Source organism: Zerene cesonia, chromosome 3, assembly GCF_012273895.1.
Source record: "Zerene cesonia ecotype Mississippi chromosome 3, Zerene_cesonia_1.1, whole genome shotgun sequence".
Taxonomy (NCBI): Eukaryota; Metazoa; Arthropoda; class Insecta; order Lepidoptera; family Pieridae; genus Zerene; species Zerene cesonia.
This window is the reverse complement of record NC_052104.1, coordinates 4,385,857-4,405,699: the sequence shown is the minus strand read 5'-3', so window position 1 is coordinate 4,405,699 and position 19,843 is coordinate 4,385,857. Positions and strand designations below refer to the sequence as shown.

Sequence of the window (19,843 nt, the reverse complement as noted above, 5' to 3'; positions counted from 1 at the left end):
GATCAGGTGTATTGGCGCAAGACCAAGACCAAGACTGGCTAAGTCTCGTCTTGTTCTTGCATTTGGGCAACACTAATTACATTACAAGACGTTTTTAACGTGGGAGTCGAGCACGCTTCGGCACGAATCGAGCCAGCTCGCACCGGGGAATTACCACAACCCCCGCAAAGCGGCGTGAAATAATAGCACGCTATTGTGTTTTGTGCGATGCATGGGGGAGCCGGAGGGCTATATATCCTTTTCTTAACCCTTCCCAGTCCCCTCCTTTATTCCTCTCATCAATTCCATCTTAATTCCTTAAGGCGTAAGGACTGCAATTGACCTTATGCCTCTGCAAATGTTCATGAGCGGTGGTAGCGCTTACTATCAGGCAACCCACCAGTTCCATTGCCGACTATGACCTAAAAAAAAGACACGCACATACTCAGTCTTTCGTTTCTAATAAGAATTTAAACAGATATTTTTGTATATCACAAGTATAAAATGGATATTATCACTTTCAATAAAACTTACATTATTTATGCTCAGGTTATACTCACTTAAACAATTAATTATTTCAATTAAAAAGATTCTTTATTGGAAACTGGCTTAGAAAATAATGAAAATATGGAGTCATATTGATTTCAGTCTGAATGAAAATAACTTGCCTGTTGATAATAATTTTTCGAGTTTACTGAAAAATATGAAAAATAAAACATGTATAGAAATAAAATTGTTTATAAGAATGTGGAAGCTATTCTATTAGCCATTAATCATTTTTATACATAAAAGAGTTCTCATAAAATCGTAGAAATAATATTTGCCAATTTCATTTAAAGCCACCAGCTTACGTAGATAAATATTAAAGTAATGATAGCGCTTTGAAGTGGTTTGATGGCGGAAACCTCAAATTTCTGAGATAGATACTGAACAATTTTGAAGCGTATCATCCGATTACAGTTACCGAAAACCAATTTGCGCTATAGTTTATTGATAGGGGAGCTTAGAATACAATTAACTGTGCGTTTTATGTTACGCTATAGGATGTTGATATATTGTGGTAGTCGAGCACGCTTCGGCACGAAATGGGCCAGCTCGCAACGGGGAAGTACCAAACATCCACAGAGGACCGGCCTGAAATAGCATACCTACTGCTGTGTTTCGTTTGAGTGCGGGGGCCGGAGGATCCTTTTCCTTACCCTTCCAATTCCTTTCCTTTATACCTCTCATCAATGCTTTCCTAATCCCTTTCCGATTTGAAGTCGGCAATCCATTTGTAGAGCCGTAAGGTCTGCAAACGACCTTACACCTCATCAAATGTTCATAGGCAGTGGTAGCGCTTATCATCAGGCGACCCACCAGCTCCATTCCCGACGGTGACATAAAAAAAAAAATAATAATAAGGAGCTACCTGTGCTATATAGATGTTTTGGAGATCCCATAACAATGGATGGTTTAATTTTTTACTGTCTGTTTCAATCACGAAAAAGTCGCCGGATTAGATATTAACAAAGTGGTGAGAGACTAATATTAGATAAAATTTACATGTCACATTTTTTTATTAATTGTTAGTGTTTAGTATTTTTTGTGGTCGTTTTTAATACAACCGTGTGATAAAAAAGTAGTTACTGCCTGTGACTCAGCAGTGGGCTGAGATGGCTGTGAATATGGGCTCATCATATAGAAACATGATGTAGAAATAAAAGAAGACAAGCAAAGTAATGATGAACTATTTTAATATTTTGATTAAAAATAAAAGTGAATAAAAAAAAAACAATGAATATTATTTTTTTTGCTTTGATATTTCCATATACAGTAATGTATAGAAGTGTTTTTTGCACACAGTGAGGGTTGGCAGAGTGATTAAATCCAAGAGATCAAGCTAATGTACTAAAAATTTATCATTGAACATATATTATGTCTGTTTCTAGCGCAGTACCGATATTAATTTCAATCAAGCAGAAAACTATTCACTAGTGCTTTTCAAGAGAGCATAAAAACTGTAGGAGCTCTTCACAACCTGTAAACAGAGAATTAATTCAACGATTTGAATATCCTATAGTCCTCCGAAAATTTACATTGTGGGTTGCGTTTCTCAGATGTTTTTAATTCATGGATGAAGCTTTAATATAAGGTGTAAGGGGGATAATATATGATTTTATAGAAAAAAAAAAATTAATAGAAACAGAGTTGCAGACAATTCAATTTGCTACGGATAATTCTTTGTGAAATTTTCTGGGATTGCTTCTGGGATTGATTGATTTTTACCATAACATTACAACGTATCTTACTTTCTGTGAATTCTGATTATTTTTTAATGAAATTAATATTTATTCTTCCAGTGCTTTAACTATGTGATTTAAATAATTGTACTTACAGAAATGAAAGTGTCATTAGAAAGAGGTATGATATGTCCTGCCATAGTGCGTATCGGTCGTTTAATTCCTTCCATAAAAATAATTAAATTTTTTCGGATTTCTACCGGCATATCCACCCAGTCCATACTATATGCCGCATCTGTTAGCTTAATGCTCTAAAGAAATAAAGGGGTTTATTTTCTGACTAGAATATGTTAGTTATCTGCGAATATTTATTTATAAGTAGGTTTAATCAGTAAAAAAATAGTAGAAATGAAGTAGCTAAGTAGGCATATTTAAAACAGTGGATGTCCGATATCTTTCTTTCAAATTGGTTGATTCTTCCGGTTTGGAAAAAAGCGGGCACTTGCAGTAGGTTCAATTTGTACTAATGAATGAGAAGCTTAAGATCCCCACAATCTTTAACATTTCCTATTTCCTCATACAATCCCAAATTCAAAAGCTATTTTAGGTTGGCAATAAATTCGTTACGTTGTTAATGTTTATTGCAGTTACCATCCATTATATTGTGCCTTTGAAACTAAGCGGCTTACCTCATAAGTAACCTCGCTCCCATAATAACAACAAATGAACATTTCAAACAAAATACACGCTATATATGTCAGCATGGAAAAGAATTGCAAAGAACCGACATCAATCTGTAAGCAAATAAAGTATTAGGTACGTACCCAAAACATTGGTTTTTATGATTTTAATATTTGTACGTAACATAAATAAACGTACGTCAACTAATCTATAGACTGACGCACAAATAATCCAACCCCCGATAAGAAATTGATAAGCCAACACATTTCCGAAGATATTTTCAATACATTTTGTAAACCTGTAAAATATATATGAATAATTAATTTGTTAATGCAAGGAAAACCTCATAATTTATTTTCAGTACTTTACGATTTCCATGTGATGTAGTAAAATATCTTTAAAGCGCCTTTGTAGAGTTGTGCTGAGTGATTCATTTATGCGAGAACTTTCTTCTTTACTTAGCTCTACAATAGTGGAGAGATTATAGCTGCAAGTCAAAAAAAAAAAACATTCGAAGATTCAACGGTACTTTTTAATTTATTAGAGAAAATGTCGATGAATTCCTGCAATTCGTCATTAGCACTGCTTCTCCAATATTTTTTTTCTTATTTCTATTGTAGGTGCTGATTAATTTATAGATTGGAAATAAAATTATACCCACCATAATATAGACAGCTGTGCTTTAGATTGAGAGAGTAAAGTCGATATCGTCACATCCATAGTTGTATTGCTAAATGCAAGCCAAGTTGTTGTTATCCAAACATATAAAGACGTGACATAAAAACTAGAAATTTACACAGACGTTAAATGTGAAGTATAAGTTCCTAAGGGTAAGATTTTAATAAAATAAGCAATTTTTATAAACTCCATAAAACGATTCAATACAATCAACAATCTTTATTAGCCGAAACATTAACTTACTTAGGATCCTTATTTTCATTATAAGGAAGCCATATGGCAAATTCAATATGGTGCCCTTTTAAGTGCAAGTATATTGGATACACAAACCAAAGAAAACAGGTGGATATTGCTAAACCATTGTCGCAATACAGCAGAAGTTTTGCATATCGAGCCGTATCGAGAAGAAATCGTTCATGTTCTTTCTTGCGTTGATTAAAACGAGGTCCTGGTTAAACAAAGAAACATCGAGAGGTGTTCAAATTATGTTGTCATTTAGCGAAATATTTAACTTTTTTGGAACGTGTTTTTAATTCTCAAATGTTAAAATAGTCATACTAGTATACTACCTTTCATTATAGAAATAAGATTCTCAATTTCGTCCTGCTGAAGCCACAAGAGGATTTGTTTATAAATTGCATCTGTATGTGTTAAAAATAAAAACATCGTTCCCATTACTTGGCCCAAATTCTCCCGCACCTACAACATTATTAACAATGTATAGGAGACCCTCGAAGTCCTACATTTATCTTGACTTAAAATAACATGTCTTCGCTTCTGTATACCTACTTGGTATACTTTTAAAGCTTGCTGTGTGGTATAAATAATCATAAGAGATAAAACGAAACCCATGTAAATTCTGTGAATAAGTCTTTTCATTTTCGAAGATTGAATATCGATTTGATAATAGCCAGCCACGCGCAAATTTAAGAAGTGTGGCGCAACACTGTGGTATGATAATTTCATTTCCATTGTCTAAAAGCAATTTCCCAAACGCCGAAAGTTTTACAAGAATGCGAAACCGCCGATACAATAGCGAGGGGAAATTAAATTTCGCTTATTCAACGCCAACTAAAGGTCTTAACTATCTTTTCCGTGGTTTTATTATGTGCCTATGAGACTCAACTCAATTTTAAATAACAATTTTGTTGTCAGTCATAAGGCAAGGCGCAGTAATTAAACAGCATTTAATTGTGAATTTTATATGGGTTGAGAAGTGGAGTACGTAATTTTGCTAATTATTTGCAGTTGTTTATTTTGCTGATTAGAGTAATTATACGTAAATATGTAAATTGCGAAAGGTTTGCCATCATTCTTACGTTACAAATACGTCTTATCGGCATTCCGATCAAAATTTAGACAAAGAATTCGATGATTTCTGAATAAAGAAGGTTAGTCAATCAAATATAAAAATAGGGAATTCAATAAGTTTTATTAATCTTTAGAAATAGTTATATATTGTACTGTCATAATATGTGCGCTCTTATGTGTCGAGGCACAGATTACTTATACACATAATGATTTTATACAGATAATAAATAGTTTTATTAAATGGCATATCGCTAATACTGCCCACCCTAGTGCCAACTCAGCACTATAACATTGAAACCAGTTCGAATTTTAACCAGCACAACGCGTTCGATCTATACGAGAAGAACATGAGATATGCTCTTTCTTTGTAACCATATAAAAGTAACAAATGCTACATGAAACAATTTATTGAATTACAATTACCAACCTACCGTACATCACGTTTTCCAGCTAGTGTACTACTACTGTATTTACGTAGTAACTATTCAGTAATCTGTGACTGTAGGTTGCTTGAACTACCAGTGCATGTATGTAGAATTCGTTGCGTTTTTGTAGCTAACCGTAGAACTTTGCGTAGACGCACGCAATTCGATAAGCGTGAATGTAAAGAGATCGGTGACGTCATCGCAACCGCCTTATATTTCGTTTGCACTCGTAGACGCTTTGTCTACAACGGTCATAGCTTCCACTAGCTTGTAACACCAAAAAGCAAGCTAGGCATATATAGCTAGGTATACATATTTATTTCATTACCTTTAGTGAGGAGAAAGCAAGCTACCTTATTGCAAGTAACTTATGTACTCGTTTAATTACCTAAAAAATAAATAGGTCAAGCAAAAATGTAAACTGTAAAATGTCATGGACACAATTACCTCAAATATTACGCTTTTTAGGCCTATCCATACCTGTGATAACATTATTTTTGGAGTCCGTTCCAACCGATTAACCTATATGGACCTTTTTTTGTTAATAACTTAATAGTTATGAAGCATAAGCCCAAAATCAAACTACAATATTTATTTATTCAATTGTACTTCTTCTAGAAGCACTTTTGAATCGTCGTCATCATCGTCGTCGTAGTTTTAATTTTAACCACCGATTCGGTTTGGCTGTTACCGACTCCTTCGCGGCATCAAAAAAATTATTTTCGTAATTGTTATCTATATTGTTTTAAGTCTAAGTCTCCGCAGTGCGCACATATTCTTGTAAGAATATAGTAAAATATTTTATTTTTATTTATTTATTTATTATTATTAGTACAGAGAATAAAACACTTTTTACAAAATATTTTGCACTGTGAAACCTTATAAGGTTTGTAACAAAGCTCACAGTCGCATAATCGCCGTTTGTTATTCGCAAGAAAGACAAAAGCAGTGCTTACATAAACCGGTTCCTTATCTGGATATTACATACATTTTAATATTGGTAAGTATATAGTAAGTAGACACTTACTAATACGTACAACCACATGATAAAGTCTAACAAGTTTATTTGAACCTGAAGTTTATAATGCAGCTACAGTGAAGCCTAAGAACAAGGATATAATATAACATCATCCCATTGAAGTTTACTTAGGCGTAGCCTGATTTAATATCATCAAGTTTACAATAATTCCACAATGTGATTATATCATCCACATTCAAGCTACTACATAAAATAAAAATACAAGCACTTTCAAGCTTTTTTCATAGGAAATAGAATATAAATCGTTTAATTTACAAGAGGCATTATGTTTCTTACAAACACATAAAATGTTATTTATGAGAGAAAAATCTGTGTGAAATAATTACAGCAGTGAATGTTCGGGCTTGTTCACTTTAAACATTTTACGGTAACAAGAGTCCTTGGCAGCAATATTTCTTCAACATTATTGCTCTCGACTTAAATTAACATAAACGTACTGCTTCTAAGAAAAATAATGTACAAAATTGTCTGAATTTTTAAGCGTGCGTATGATAAACGATTCATTTAACATAATTTTCGGATTTTTTTTTTTTAAGAATTAAGGTTAATAAAAAAGCAAACGGGCAATTGAGGAATGGTAGTAATTTTAAGACTTTTTCCTATCAAACAATTTTATGTTACATAAGAAATCCTAGCATTTTAAACGTTAAATCCAAAACATGCGCATAGCATGTATATGTTTTCATTGTTCTTACAAAATATAGTATCGAATCTTTAACTATCTACTACAAAGAATACCTAAGCGTAGAATAGATCGTTCACGCTTTCCTGGATTTATTCTTACTTTTAATCCCATTTATATATATAATTCTATATTCGGATACCAATAGATCTGTAATAAAATTGCATAATAATATTAGGCAGAACAATATTTGTCTTTGTCAATGCTGGTGATTTTCCGAAGAAAAACCTTCTGCTTTCGAAATGATAAAATCTTGATACATTATTCAGCATGTAATTTTCATAATGTTTGATATTAATGTGAATATTAATTGGATCGAGATATTTTACCTTCAGAATAAATGAAAAAATACTTACTGCGTAGGTTTTCTCTGAATTCACGAATTGATGACATAAAAGTTATATAAATACAATGAAACATTTTTATTGAAATATATTATTGCTTGTATTGTTCCTTCACTCTATTACTAGTTAAATTTGGTAATAAAAAAAGGTTGTTATTTTGAGCACCATTAGGATATAAAAAGAAATGTATCTTTTTTGTCATGTAATTATTATAAAGAAAAATCTAATATACACACAGCATATTATTTTTTATTCTCGGAGAGAACGCGTTTTTATTCTATGAATGCAGTTTTCTTGTCACTAAACTTAACTTGCAGTAATTAGTTAAATGTCGTCCATACATTAGATAAATCATAACATACTACAGGTTGGAATAAAAATTATATTATTTACATACAACATAGATAATTTAACAAATATAAGGTTTTCATAAATATTAATATCTATCTTAATTGAGCGTAGTATATATGATGCGTAGTTAATTTTATTTTATTTTTATGTTTATGAACATAATGGCCACGATACCCCAGAGTTTTGTATGTCGGCAATTAACACTTTCTTCAAATAAGATTTTCCATTTTATTTAACGTCGACTACGCTTCTCGCCGTGAGAACGCATTGAATGAATACCAGAATACACGAAGGCTCCGTAGATGACACGGAATTCTTCACGTACACCATTGTGATCGTTGCGTGAATTACGCAGGTAATGGGCCGCATTCACGGCGTACGTGCCTCGACATTCATTAAACTGGCTAATTAAACCGACGAGATTCCGACGAATGCCTACCTGGATGACACCGCCCCTTCATAATTCTTTTGAGAAAATTGTAAGTAGAACGCTCGGCGTTGCTTAAACGGCGAGTTTAATTTAGGAATGCTGTTTAATGTTTTTAGAATTATTAAGAGACGTAAATATGTTTACGGAATGCTTTAGCTCCATTCATTGGGCTTAAGTGGATATCGTTTATTTGTTCTGTATTTTGAAATTAAGATGCTTATTTCATTGTTTGAAAATGAAGGCTCGCTTTAGTTAAAAGATAGGTATTTTCAGTCGTGTCAGACATTTTCATTTTACAGGCTCTTCGAGGCTCAACTTGTATGATTACGTATAATAAGGCTATAATTAATAAAAACTTAACATAAAAGCATTACCATCGTATCAATTCTAGTAATTAGACATCACGAATACCTGATTAACAAAAATTCTTCATTCTTACCTCATGAATGATATGTGAATATGGTCGCTTAATAGAGAAGTAATAAGTCTCTCTTAAGATAGCTGGAGTAATCAAAATTTTAGAAATGTATTCATTATAAAAAGTGCGCCCTTTTCTTCTGTAGTTAGTGGTTAGCCATGGCGTGACGATTATAATTCATTATTAAAGTTTTATATCAACGTGATATTTTTAGATATGAATAACAACATTTGGTAAGTCAAATTAAATTCCGTTAATTTATTCTATACATGACTATTTTTTTCATAAGTTTAAAACCAACTTCAACAGATCAGTAATATATTATATAAAAATCGACATCTAAAACAGAATTTAAAAAATACAGCAAATACATTTAAATTTAGGTATGTTTCTACTACTGCAACAAAAATAATGAAAGAAGCTCGAATATCCCAGAAGGATCAAATGTACCTAAACAAAGCAGAGCCTGTCATTTGTTGCCCTCAAATTAAAGTCAGTCGCAATATACGTTTTCCTACAGGCAAATAGAAATACGTCTTAATGTGAATTGTGAACAAAGAAGTTTACCAGATGAGAAGGTAATTTTAATTTGATAGTTCTTACAAAAAAAATCCCATTTATAGTTCTTTTTTTTAGAAATTAGTATATTACGTTGTTTAAAAAAATCCAAGTAATTAAATTCGTATGAAGCCTAGCAAACGCACGTAATTTATCCGTATATATATCGATTTTTTTTTTATTGACTGTAGCTAATAAAACAAATCGATCACAATGCGTAAAACTAACACACGTATTAATAAATTGACTATAACCGTCACACATTTACAAACATTCGTCGTGCTCTATTTTCACAGCAGATTAAAAAAATGTAGTTGTTTACTTTATTCCTTTCTTTATTTTAGTTATTTATTTGATTTGATCCTCAGAAAGGGACTAGTTGCAAATAAAAGTTGGTGAGAGCAGCCCACATTCACTCCCGCTGTTTACTTTATAAATAGTAAAATCAGGACGATGAAAAGAGAAAATAAAAATGACTAGGAATTACGGACTTTAATGTCTATTTTTAGAGTTGGATTACAATGAATTGCATAACATTCAAAACATATTTATTTGTTCAAAGCTAAAAGCTCGCTTGAGGTCTTTTATTTATACAATCAATAGACGCAACTCAGGCTTGCATGACTTTAACAGTATTTGTGAAAGTCATACAATATGATACCGCCTTCCTATGAAGTATTTCCAGCAAACAAATATTGTATTTCAATAGTTTCAAAACAGTAGGTTTAAACATAATATTCGGAATTTGAGAGGTCCTTTTCGTTCATGAATTCTCCAAATATAAATGCGGTCAAACTTTTGGTTATTATTTATGAAGGCCAGATAACTGTTGAATAGCAGAACAAAGTATAGATAATATTTGTTTTTGCAATACTAACGTATCCCGTGGCTTGTTAACTCGCCTCTCGCATGATAAAAACTGCAATAACAGAGCTTGCATTCGGTCAACAATCGAAGAGAATTTCCAATTGCGGCTTAACACGCATAGATTTAGCACAAACAAATTTCGAAATTGGCCTGAATTGGGTGCAGACCGCGGTTAATAATTTTGCGAATGATTAAATGAGAGCAGTAAATAACGGTCTATATTATGCGGTGACATCGGAGCGTACTCGATACGGCTTGAATGGCTCTATGTGGACTGTAGATGTTTCCGACGTGTGCTGTCTGTGTGTATTTCAAGCTAATTAGCTTTTGAAAAGCAAATTATTTCATACTCATTTGCGATATACAGTTTTAGTTAATTGACAACAACAATCGAATGCTTCAGTTAGAAAGACGCTATAGACTCATAGAAGATAATTTTTGAAGTGAAACTTCTTTAGAATCGTTGTGATTTTAAATCTGATGCAACGGAAAAAACGACAGGTAAGAGACACAAATACAAAAATGAGTAGAATGAAGCCTGCAATGAATGAGACAGAAATATACATACATACTATTTTATTCATTCTTTTGTCGATTTACCTGAAACACATTTTTTTTATAATGGATGAAACTTTTAGAATAAATCATGGATAGTATAAGTAATGATGTATACTGGAGAATTGATACAAATATGCCTGAACGCTCCAACACGCTTCGATATAGTATGTTTCGTTAGTATTATTAAGTTATATATTTTATATTATAAATTTAATAACAAACTAATGTTTAACTTGTTACTGACACTATAATTATGTTCGTGTTTTTATAAGCCCTCAAAAATATTCCACTAGTTTTTTATTCATGTGTACATAGTATTTCGTGCCTTTACTTAAAATAAAATTATAGTGATGATTAATTTAAATCTACATGCATATAATAATATACGGAAAACAAAGTCATGGAAATTTCATACAAATTAAATAATTATAATGTTCGTGAGCTCAGGTGTATTCTGCTAACTGTAAAATTCATTAAAGAGGTTTCTTATAAAGGGTTTATATCATACAAAAAAAAATGAAAAAACGAGTATTCTGTAGTGAGAGTATCGCCCAAGTTTTAATTAATATTTTCATCTTAGCTGTAAACGTTTCAGCGTATTTTAGCCCACTTTGATTTCCAACCATATATACTGTCTCTATATATTTGCTTTAACTAAAAGTATGTAATTCGTGTGTCCCACACCTAATAAAAAATATACGTAAAATGGATATAAAGATGTTTCTTATGAGGCGAAGTATTCCAGAAAATAATAAAAATTCATAGAAATGTAAATGCAGTTTCATAGTTTAAATAAACACAATCAATGCTTGTTAATAATTTTTTCTTTCCTATTTTATAAAATCCTATATAATATTAACATAAAGTAGTGTTCATTAGTACATACGTCAGGTCTTAGTATATTTATTTTCAATGAAATGTTCAGCCAACAATCGAGAAATAATCAGATTGTCACGGAATGTCACGTTTCGTTGTGTCCGAGGAGTGAAGTGGAAAATTCTAGCGAACATTAATATTATATCTTTAACAATATAACAGCGAATGTATTTTTTTTAATATCATTTTCCAGGATTGTGATAAATAAGAATTCTTTTGTTTGTTATTTTAGAGTAAGTCCTATCATGTTTTTTTTATGTTGTTGTCGGCAAAGGAGCATTCGCATGCTACTATTTCACGCCGATCTTAAATTTAATGGAATCATTTGTATTTTTCTTTTATGTCATAGCGGGCAACTGAGCTGTGATTGTTTGTACGCGCATATCTTTCAAACGACTGCACTATATTAGATAAATATTTCTTTCGATAGTTCGTTACTACAAGGCTTATATGAAATGAAAATGAAAATGAAAAAATATTTATTTACATAAAATAAAGGAATTACATCTTTTATACGACCCACAGACTACCGAACTAGTTGGGAACTGTGTTTCGGTTGTCGGTGGTTTCTTCCTTAAAACAATGTTACATTACATTTTATGTCTACTTATATGATAAATATAATTTCAAAAATTAATAAAAATTCTTTAAAACGACTGTACTCGCGCGGAGCCGGAGCAAACAGCTAATATTAACTTTAATATAACTCGTGAACGTGTACAACGATTAACATAATATTCCATAGACAACTAAAGGCAATAAAAACAATTAGCTAAATTTTCTCTCAGTACATTTTCAGAAATAAACCTTCCTTGTGATATGTACTGTAAACCTGTCTTACGGATACTAGTTAACTCGCTGAGTGGCATATGTCCAAAACTTAAACAAAGGGATAAAGGAATTTCTCAATTGTATCACTTATACATACTAGAGATATTATATTAGCAATGCACTGGTTTATTTTGAAAAATTCAAAATGTCAAGTCGCTAGATTCATCACGCAGGTTAACGTCGCAGATCTTATTTAGATAAGTCCTGGACGCTGTCACGCGCCCAGCTTAGCCCTTGACTGATTACTGCTAATGAATGACCCGTTTTATTTAAAATGTAGGCTTTATTAAAATAAAGCACGCATTTAAATATTCTCTCTTATATTTTATAATATATTTTTTTATACAATAGATACGTTTATAACGCACTCATTTGGTTCGGTAAATAGAAATTCATATCAATTTACAGATTAGATTTCAAATATTTTTAAACATTGACCGGCAATAGAGACAGACATGAATCGGATTAAAACTTAGTGGAACAAAGAGAATATTTGATAATAATTGGGTAACGTCACTAAAGAGAAACTATGTTCATATTAGAAGCACAGTATGACGATAAGCTTGTATTATATAGACATTTCTAACAAGAAGTTTTAGACACTTTCAATGGACCAAAAATCCAAATACAACGTATATTTATAACAATTGTTTACACCTAATTACATAAGAATTCAGTTTATTTCAGTTCCCTTTTACATATTGAAAAATAAATTAATTAAACAAATAATATATAGCACCTACCTATGTATTTTTAAGTTATTACTAATTATATTTGGATTCTAAAATAAACTTAAAAATGAACTGTAATTAAATAAGTACCAAGCCATAAAAAGATTTCAAATTTACAAAGACGTTAAATTGCACTAGAATATTCACATACTTTACAACGAAAACATAATAAATCGTGATAAGTCGCGATAATTTCCAAGAATTGTTTTAACTTTCGCAGCAATATCTCAACGTTTAAATTTTAAGGTAATGTGCGCTTATCTAATACTCATTAGTAGTTCTGACTTTTATTTATACTCAGGTACCCTTTTACTTTAAACGTAAATAGATTTGATTTACTAAAACATCATACATGCAGCTTAAAGTATCTACTATGTAAGGAAAATTTAGATTAAACGTGACAAACAGAGACCCCGTACGAAGTGCTACAGTGTGGTCTTCTCATAATAACTGGATGCAAAATCATTATTACTTGATGAATCAGTCATTAACAATTTTCAATTAAGGTAGCTCTTGTTTCATGTAGAATATTTTTTTTTTTATAAAAAGTGTAGCAAATTCAAATGTTATATATAACTAGCTGTGCCCCGCGGTTTCACCCGCGTAAGTCCGTATCCCGTAGGAATATCGGGATAAAAAATAGATGTTGGCCGATTCTCAGACCTACCCAATATGCTTACCAAATTTCAGAGGAATCGGTCAAGCCGTTTCGGAGGAGTATGGCAACGAAAACTGTGACACGAGAATTTTATATATATAGATTATGAAGTATGACGTCATTAACCATAACTTAAATGCACAGAACATGTAATGGATTACGTCTGTGTTAGAGTTTTCAACGTGATATCTAAATATAAAAGGAAGAAATGTATACAGGTAGATTTTTAGGGGGAAACTTCTCCATATAATTACCTATACATGGATCAGGTAATACGAGGTTTACATTGTTCATTCCTTTTTTATGTTCTTCGCGATGAAATCCACATAACTTTAATCTAATTAATATATGTGTGAAACATTTGAAGCCTAGTGCTTTTTTAGCTTGTTATTATTCTATTGCTACTTAACCTTCTAAAAAGGCTCACTTTTATGTATAATAAAAATGAATAAAATATCGGTCAATAAGAAGAGTCCATTTTTAGTAATTCGCAATAACATAGCGCTAATGACCCAGCATTCACAAGGGAGAATTCTCAGCTAACTGCGACATTAAGACCTTCTTATTTGGCTATTCCACTTCGTTATGGGACCTTTGTGGGAGTCTCAGAAAAGTATACAATTTACACAAGCGATAAAGTCGACTTTTGGGTATTCGGGAGCTTGTTGCGAATATAATATTTATACTCTATAACTGGAAAGGGTCCCTTTTTTGCTGTCCACCTCGGTTGCTTGTTAGAAAACTTTTGATATCTACAAATATTTGTTTTAACCCTGTACTGTGTACTTTGATATATTTCGTATATCGTAAAAGCCCAAGGTCAAATGCAAAGAAAGGGCTGTCGCCTATCCTAACGTTATTTATATTATATGTAATTATTTTTGTTTTTATAAGTTTGTTAACTACTTGTTTTTTATTAATGTGCATTAGGACAAATTGGCAACGGGAGAGGGCTCATGTCTCCCATAAGAATTGGAGAAACATGCCAATGTTAATGGGCTACGATGAGAGACGGCGGCAGTCTTCCCAGACCTTTCCTTTGCACATGTTAAGATTACCGGCTGATCGATTTTAGAAGAAACTTCTCGTAGGCTTTGGTGATAGTTTATTATTATCTTGTTTGTTAATGACCTAGTTTCGTAAAGGTAAATATAGTTTCCATCAAATTCAATCCTTTGTTAAACATCTTTAATATTTTAAGCTTATTTTTTTAGAAAAGTGCACTATTGATGAAGACATTTTCTTTGATTTATTTATACATTGAATAGGTTATATATAACACCTTTTTGTATCTATTGATTCATTATTAAATACGTAAGTAAATGAGAAACATTTTTTTATTTTTAGATCATAGACACTCGTCCCGGCTCCATCCGGATATCCAGATTCCTGTTTTATCCCAAGGGAACATTTAATAAAGCAGCTCATACCCTATCTGTATACCAAATTTTATTAAAATCTGTTCAGTAGTTTAATCGTGATTGACGGACAAACATCCAAACAAACAGACTTCACATTTTTAATATTAGTGTGATTATAGTGTGATAAATTACTGTTTTTCTATCATATGTATCTCTGGAAACTTCTTGAATGTTATAACTGTAAGTACACTTGCTAATAAATTAGAATTAATAATTGTTGAGATACAAGAGTAAATTGTTGCATTCCCAGAACAAGAAACGTTAAGTTCAGTTCAGAAATTGAACAATGTATATTGTTATACACTTCACTATATCGCTAGTCGCTTTGCAATATTAATCAAATAAACTCAAGTCTGTGTTGTAGCTCATTAACTGCACTTTATTATTTACTAGGTTTCTGCCCGCAGCTTCACCTGCGTTGTAAAGGATCGCATAGTTATGAAGAAAAATTATCTTATGTCCTTTCTCAGATGTCAAGGAGTCTTTTTACCAAATTTTATCCAAGCAAATTGAATGGTTCCGGTATTGACAAGAGATAGAAAGTCAGGTTACTTTCGCATATAAATATTGTTAAATATAATTACTACTGTTGTTATAGGTGGAAATCTCATTCACTGAAATCTATTTAATCGTTTCACAACTTAAGGCAATGGACTTTCACAGTTTTTTATTAATTTATTTATAATAAATAATGAAGAACTTACATTTGTTTAAAGACAATATACTGAAAATCATTGCCAGATATTTAGTCTTCTTGATAATATTCTGATTGTAATTATAAAACTCAACATGAAGCAATTGTTATCTACGTAACTAAAATAAAACACTTTTGGTTACCTAGAGAACGGCAGAGAGGGATTTTATGATTTTGGTTTGTTGGTTTGTCCTCTTGGACACTTGAATTACCATAATTATTATTTAAAATTTGTACTTTTATATACATACATTTATAAAATGTTAATTATGCTGGAACCGCTAGCCAAATAAAAATTACAATGTAATGATATCCCTCTTTTTCATCGAGGGCTAAAAATAGAATGGTTCAAGGTTCTCTGTAAAGAATTGTGTCTATGAAATAAATGGCAATGTAAGGACTGATCGTTTGCCAATTTAATGAGGTCGTTTACGAAATATATCTTTTTCTAGCAGCCCGCCTCGGTCGCACTTGTATACTCAGTAGTACGAGTATGCCGCAATGGTCCGATTACACTATTATTATAAAGAAGAAAAATTGATATTTTTGTACGTAACGAATAAATTCAAAGACTTTATATAAAAGTCTAGAAGATATTCATTATACTAACAATGTTTACAGCGACAACTAGATTTGTGAAATCATAAATTATACACTCCAGTACCATCTACAAATTAGTCTTCAAACTTAGCTTTTAGCCATTTTGTGAAAAATGTAAATACTATGGTGATGTATAAAATGTATCAATTGAGCTTAATCTTAGACAAATAAAATATGTTTATGATCAAATTGCCATAACATTAATCCATTATTTGTTAATTCAGGTTACACTTTAAACACAGAAGACTAAAATTTATGTTAATTTAATATTCATCCGTGTTTTCACAATAAACATTTTCGTTATGAATTATTAAGCGTAGTAATACATAAATTCTATTGGGATTCATTTAAATGATATATTTTATTTATAATAACATCATGTTCAATCTCGTTAATTACGAAGTTCGATATAAAACATTACGTAATAAATAAATTAATTAATATAACTAACGTATACAGATTTCCGAGCCGCGTTAATCGCATTTACAACGAAAAGCTGTTTCCCATTACAGGCAGAATTTTACCTTAGCTTAGTTGGTACTGAATTGAAAAGGAGTACCTACTTTACTTAATTACCCACGCCTTTTACTCGAACAAAGTTGGTACTTATTTTTCTATTTATGTTTTGTTTACTACTTTTTCATGTTGAAATTACCGAGTAAAATACGGAGATTAAGTTAATTTATAGCTCCTTTGATTGCAATATTTTACATTTAAAAATAAATTTATGATTACCAAATTTAGGAATATTTCTTATTCAAAAGTGATTGTGTCTTTTTATCGACATTCCGATTTTTAAGTAAACTTTTGGCTATATAAAGACTGCACGTAAATATTTAGCATCTATTGTTCTTATATAATTATAATTATATCCTATAATTCTTCTTTTTCTTCTTTAAAATTTTATGAATCTAACAAAAATAACTAAGAGCTTCCCCTTAACGATAGCTAATTCTGCTCCATACAAGTAGATCCCACTAATTCCAATTACATGTTACTAGGCATTTCTCGATATGTTAGGACGCATTAAACTGCATCCCATGTCTCATTCTTTATGGCGTAAGGATTGGTTTACGTAACGGCCTGTATTGGCACCCAATTAAGGGTGATATATTTAATGAATAGAACCGACATTGTACGGTACCCTCTGACACGGATTCAATTATATGGAAGTGTGCATGCCTGTAACCCATAGCGCTGTCGTGTGAGCGCTTGCGGCTTCCTGCACCCGCACCACTTAGAGCAGTGGTAACTAAATCGCGGTGTAAAATATACGTTCAAGCGTAGATGATTATGATGATCAATCTTTTAAATTCTAGTATTTTCTTGTTTTGATTTCACGCGAGTATTATACATTTAGAAATTGCAAACTTTTTAACGGATTTAAAACGCGATTTATTCATTATATTATTAACCCGACGTTCGAACACTTTACAGCGAGCGTGGTCACGGGGAGACTTTTAAATCCTGCTAATATTACAAATGCGAAAGTTTGTAAGGGTGTGTGTGTTTTTTTGCTCTTTCACGCAAAAACTACTGAACCGATTGCAATGAAATTTGGTACGTAGATAGCTGGACAACTGGAATAATATATAGGCAACTTTTTATCCCGATATTCCTACAGGATACTTATGCGAGTGAAACCGCGGGGCGCAGCTAGTATCTTATAACAAGACCACAGATAACATAATACTATTTAAAACTAAACAACAGTTTTTGTTTAAAAACATAATTGTATGATTTATTTGAATTGTTATGAATAACACAGTGCCCACTGACATGGAAAGTAAACAATAAACAGTTTTGTACAGTACTATCATCGAAATATGATACAATTTTTGTTTTTCATTACTTTTAGTATAGCGCCACAGAATTTTATGAAAATAGTTTAAGTAAATAAGTTAGCATGATTACATAATAAACTGATTGTATCTCTAAAAACATCAGATTAACTCATTTACAAGAAAATAAGTCAATATTTATCACAGTCACTTTTTAATAAACTCTAACGAGATAATTATCTATTCATTTTCTCTAGTCTTTTTTGCTTTTATCTTATCTTGTACGAAAAAGATATGAAAGTGATTAATTTATCCAACAATAAAGTGTAGCGCTATCGCTTATCAATCACGCGAGTAGTCACCAAATTACCTGACTGATACAGTACCACGTTCCATTCTGTTAATGGTATCTGCCACTAGCATTAGTATCATATTAAACTAACCATATATTCGACTTGTTAGCTTTTACCTTTTTGCATAGGGTTGCCTGGTAGAGTTCGCTACCTAGCGATAAGGCTGCCTTTTGCTATTTATTACTCAATAAAGAATTTTCATCCATACATTTTAATTTTTCCGAAAAAATTCAAAAGAGAAATAAATTTAAACCAATTTTTGTATTACACAAAGGTATTAAAAGCTAGAACGAAAATAATGCAATGGGCTAAAAAAATATAGCTTCGGGATGATATTAATAGATACGCCTCTTCATAAATTATAAATAGTAAATATTCTTATCCAAATAATTCGTAATAAGTACCTTGTTATTAATTTGGGAAAAGCGATAGTTTTGCAATAAATTTTGAATAATAATAATTATCCACATCACTTCACAGTAATATTGACCTTTAAGTAAATTTAGATAGTATAAATTTTACTTTACCGAACTTGGAAAGCGTATAAACATTTATTTATTTCTTGGTCTAAATCACTATATACAACATGCAACTAAGATAGCAGATACTGTTAGCATCTCTGTATCTTATTCAATTTCTCAAGCCAGTGTAACAGGATTAAAGATTGTCTCCTAAGCGTTAGGTTCTTCCTTGGAAACTAATTTTGGATACCGGCACACGCCAAACAATTTCGCATGAGGTCTTATTATGTGAATACACTGAGTCATATTCTCTTAAGAGAATTAGGTTTGCACTAGACAGTAAATAACATTGGTCGCTAAACTTGACAAGACTTTTTGACCTTTGGTTGCCAAAGGTATCCGCAAGATGAACAGAAGAACCTTAATTATAATATTGTTAGTTATTTGTTTTTACGGTAACAGCATATATTTGAAGTCAGTCAATGATGATTTTTGTACCTTTGTAGTTTTTGTCTAGTTATTGTCACGCAATTTTTCCATTATTGGTGTGCCTTATAACTGGCCTTTTGATACATAATTATCATTATAACAACTGTAAGGTACGTTTCATGAATAAAATGAAATAAGAAAGAACGAAGAAAGAAACAATATTTATTTAACACCACATAATGTTAACGGACGTATAATAAAAAGGTAGATATATGACATATCTAATCGGTGTGCTGCTAAAAAGGGTGACTACTCAGCATGTGCTACGCGTAATGCGTAGCGCTGATTTTTAGTAGCCCCCTGTTCGAGTGCCAGTCAGAAGAATAAACATACATGCATACATACGTATAAAAATACATACATACTTATAGATATTTTAAATGCAAATTGGTGTTTATACTAAAT

General features: G+C 31.6%; 1 protein-coding gene across 1 annotated transcript; it reads right to left on the bottom strand.

The window, feature by feature from the left end:
• Positions 1 to 1,945: 1,945 nt before the first annotated feature.
• On the bottom strand, positions 1,946 to 4,532 carry LOC119837914 (odorant receptor 46a-like). The gene is made up of 9 exons (XM_038363707.1): positions 4,350 to 4,532; positions 4,130 to 4,259; positions 3,804 to 4,008; positions 3,544 to 3,666; positions 3,247 to 3,369; positions 3,081 to 3,180; positions 2,891 to 2,995; positions 2,357 to 2,512; positions 1,946 to 1,999 (listed from the first exon to the last, which is right to left on the bottom strand). Exons 1-9 carry the CDS (start codon positions 4,530 to 4,532, stop codon positions 1,946 to 1,948), a joined length of 1,179 nt encoding a protein of 392 aa, XP_038219635.1.
• Between the last annotated feature and the right edge of the window lie 15,311 nt (positions 4,533 to 19,843).

Excerpts from the sequence above, each read along its gene's own strand:
- LOC119837914 (XM_038363707.1), bottom strand. The coding sequence starts at position 4,532 with ATGGAAATGAAATTATCATACCACAGTGTTGCGCCACACTTCTTAAAT. Across the intron at positions 4,009-4,129 it reads TCTTATTTCTATAATGAAAG|GACCTCGTTTTAATCAACGC; the intron begins GTAGTATACTAG and ends TTGTTTAACCAG. Across the intron at positions 2,513-2,890 it reads GGAGCGAGGTTACTTATGAG|AGCATTAAGCTAACAGATGC; the intron begins GTAAGCCGCTTA and ends TTATTTCTTTAG.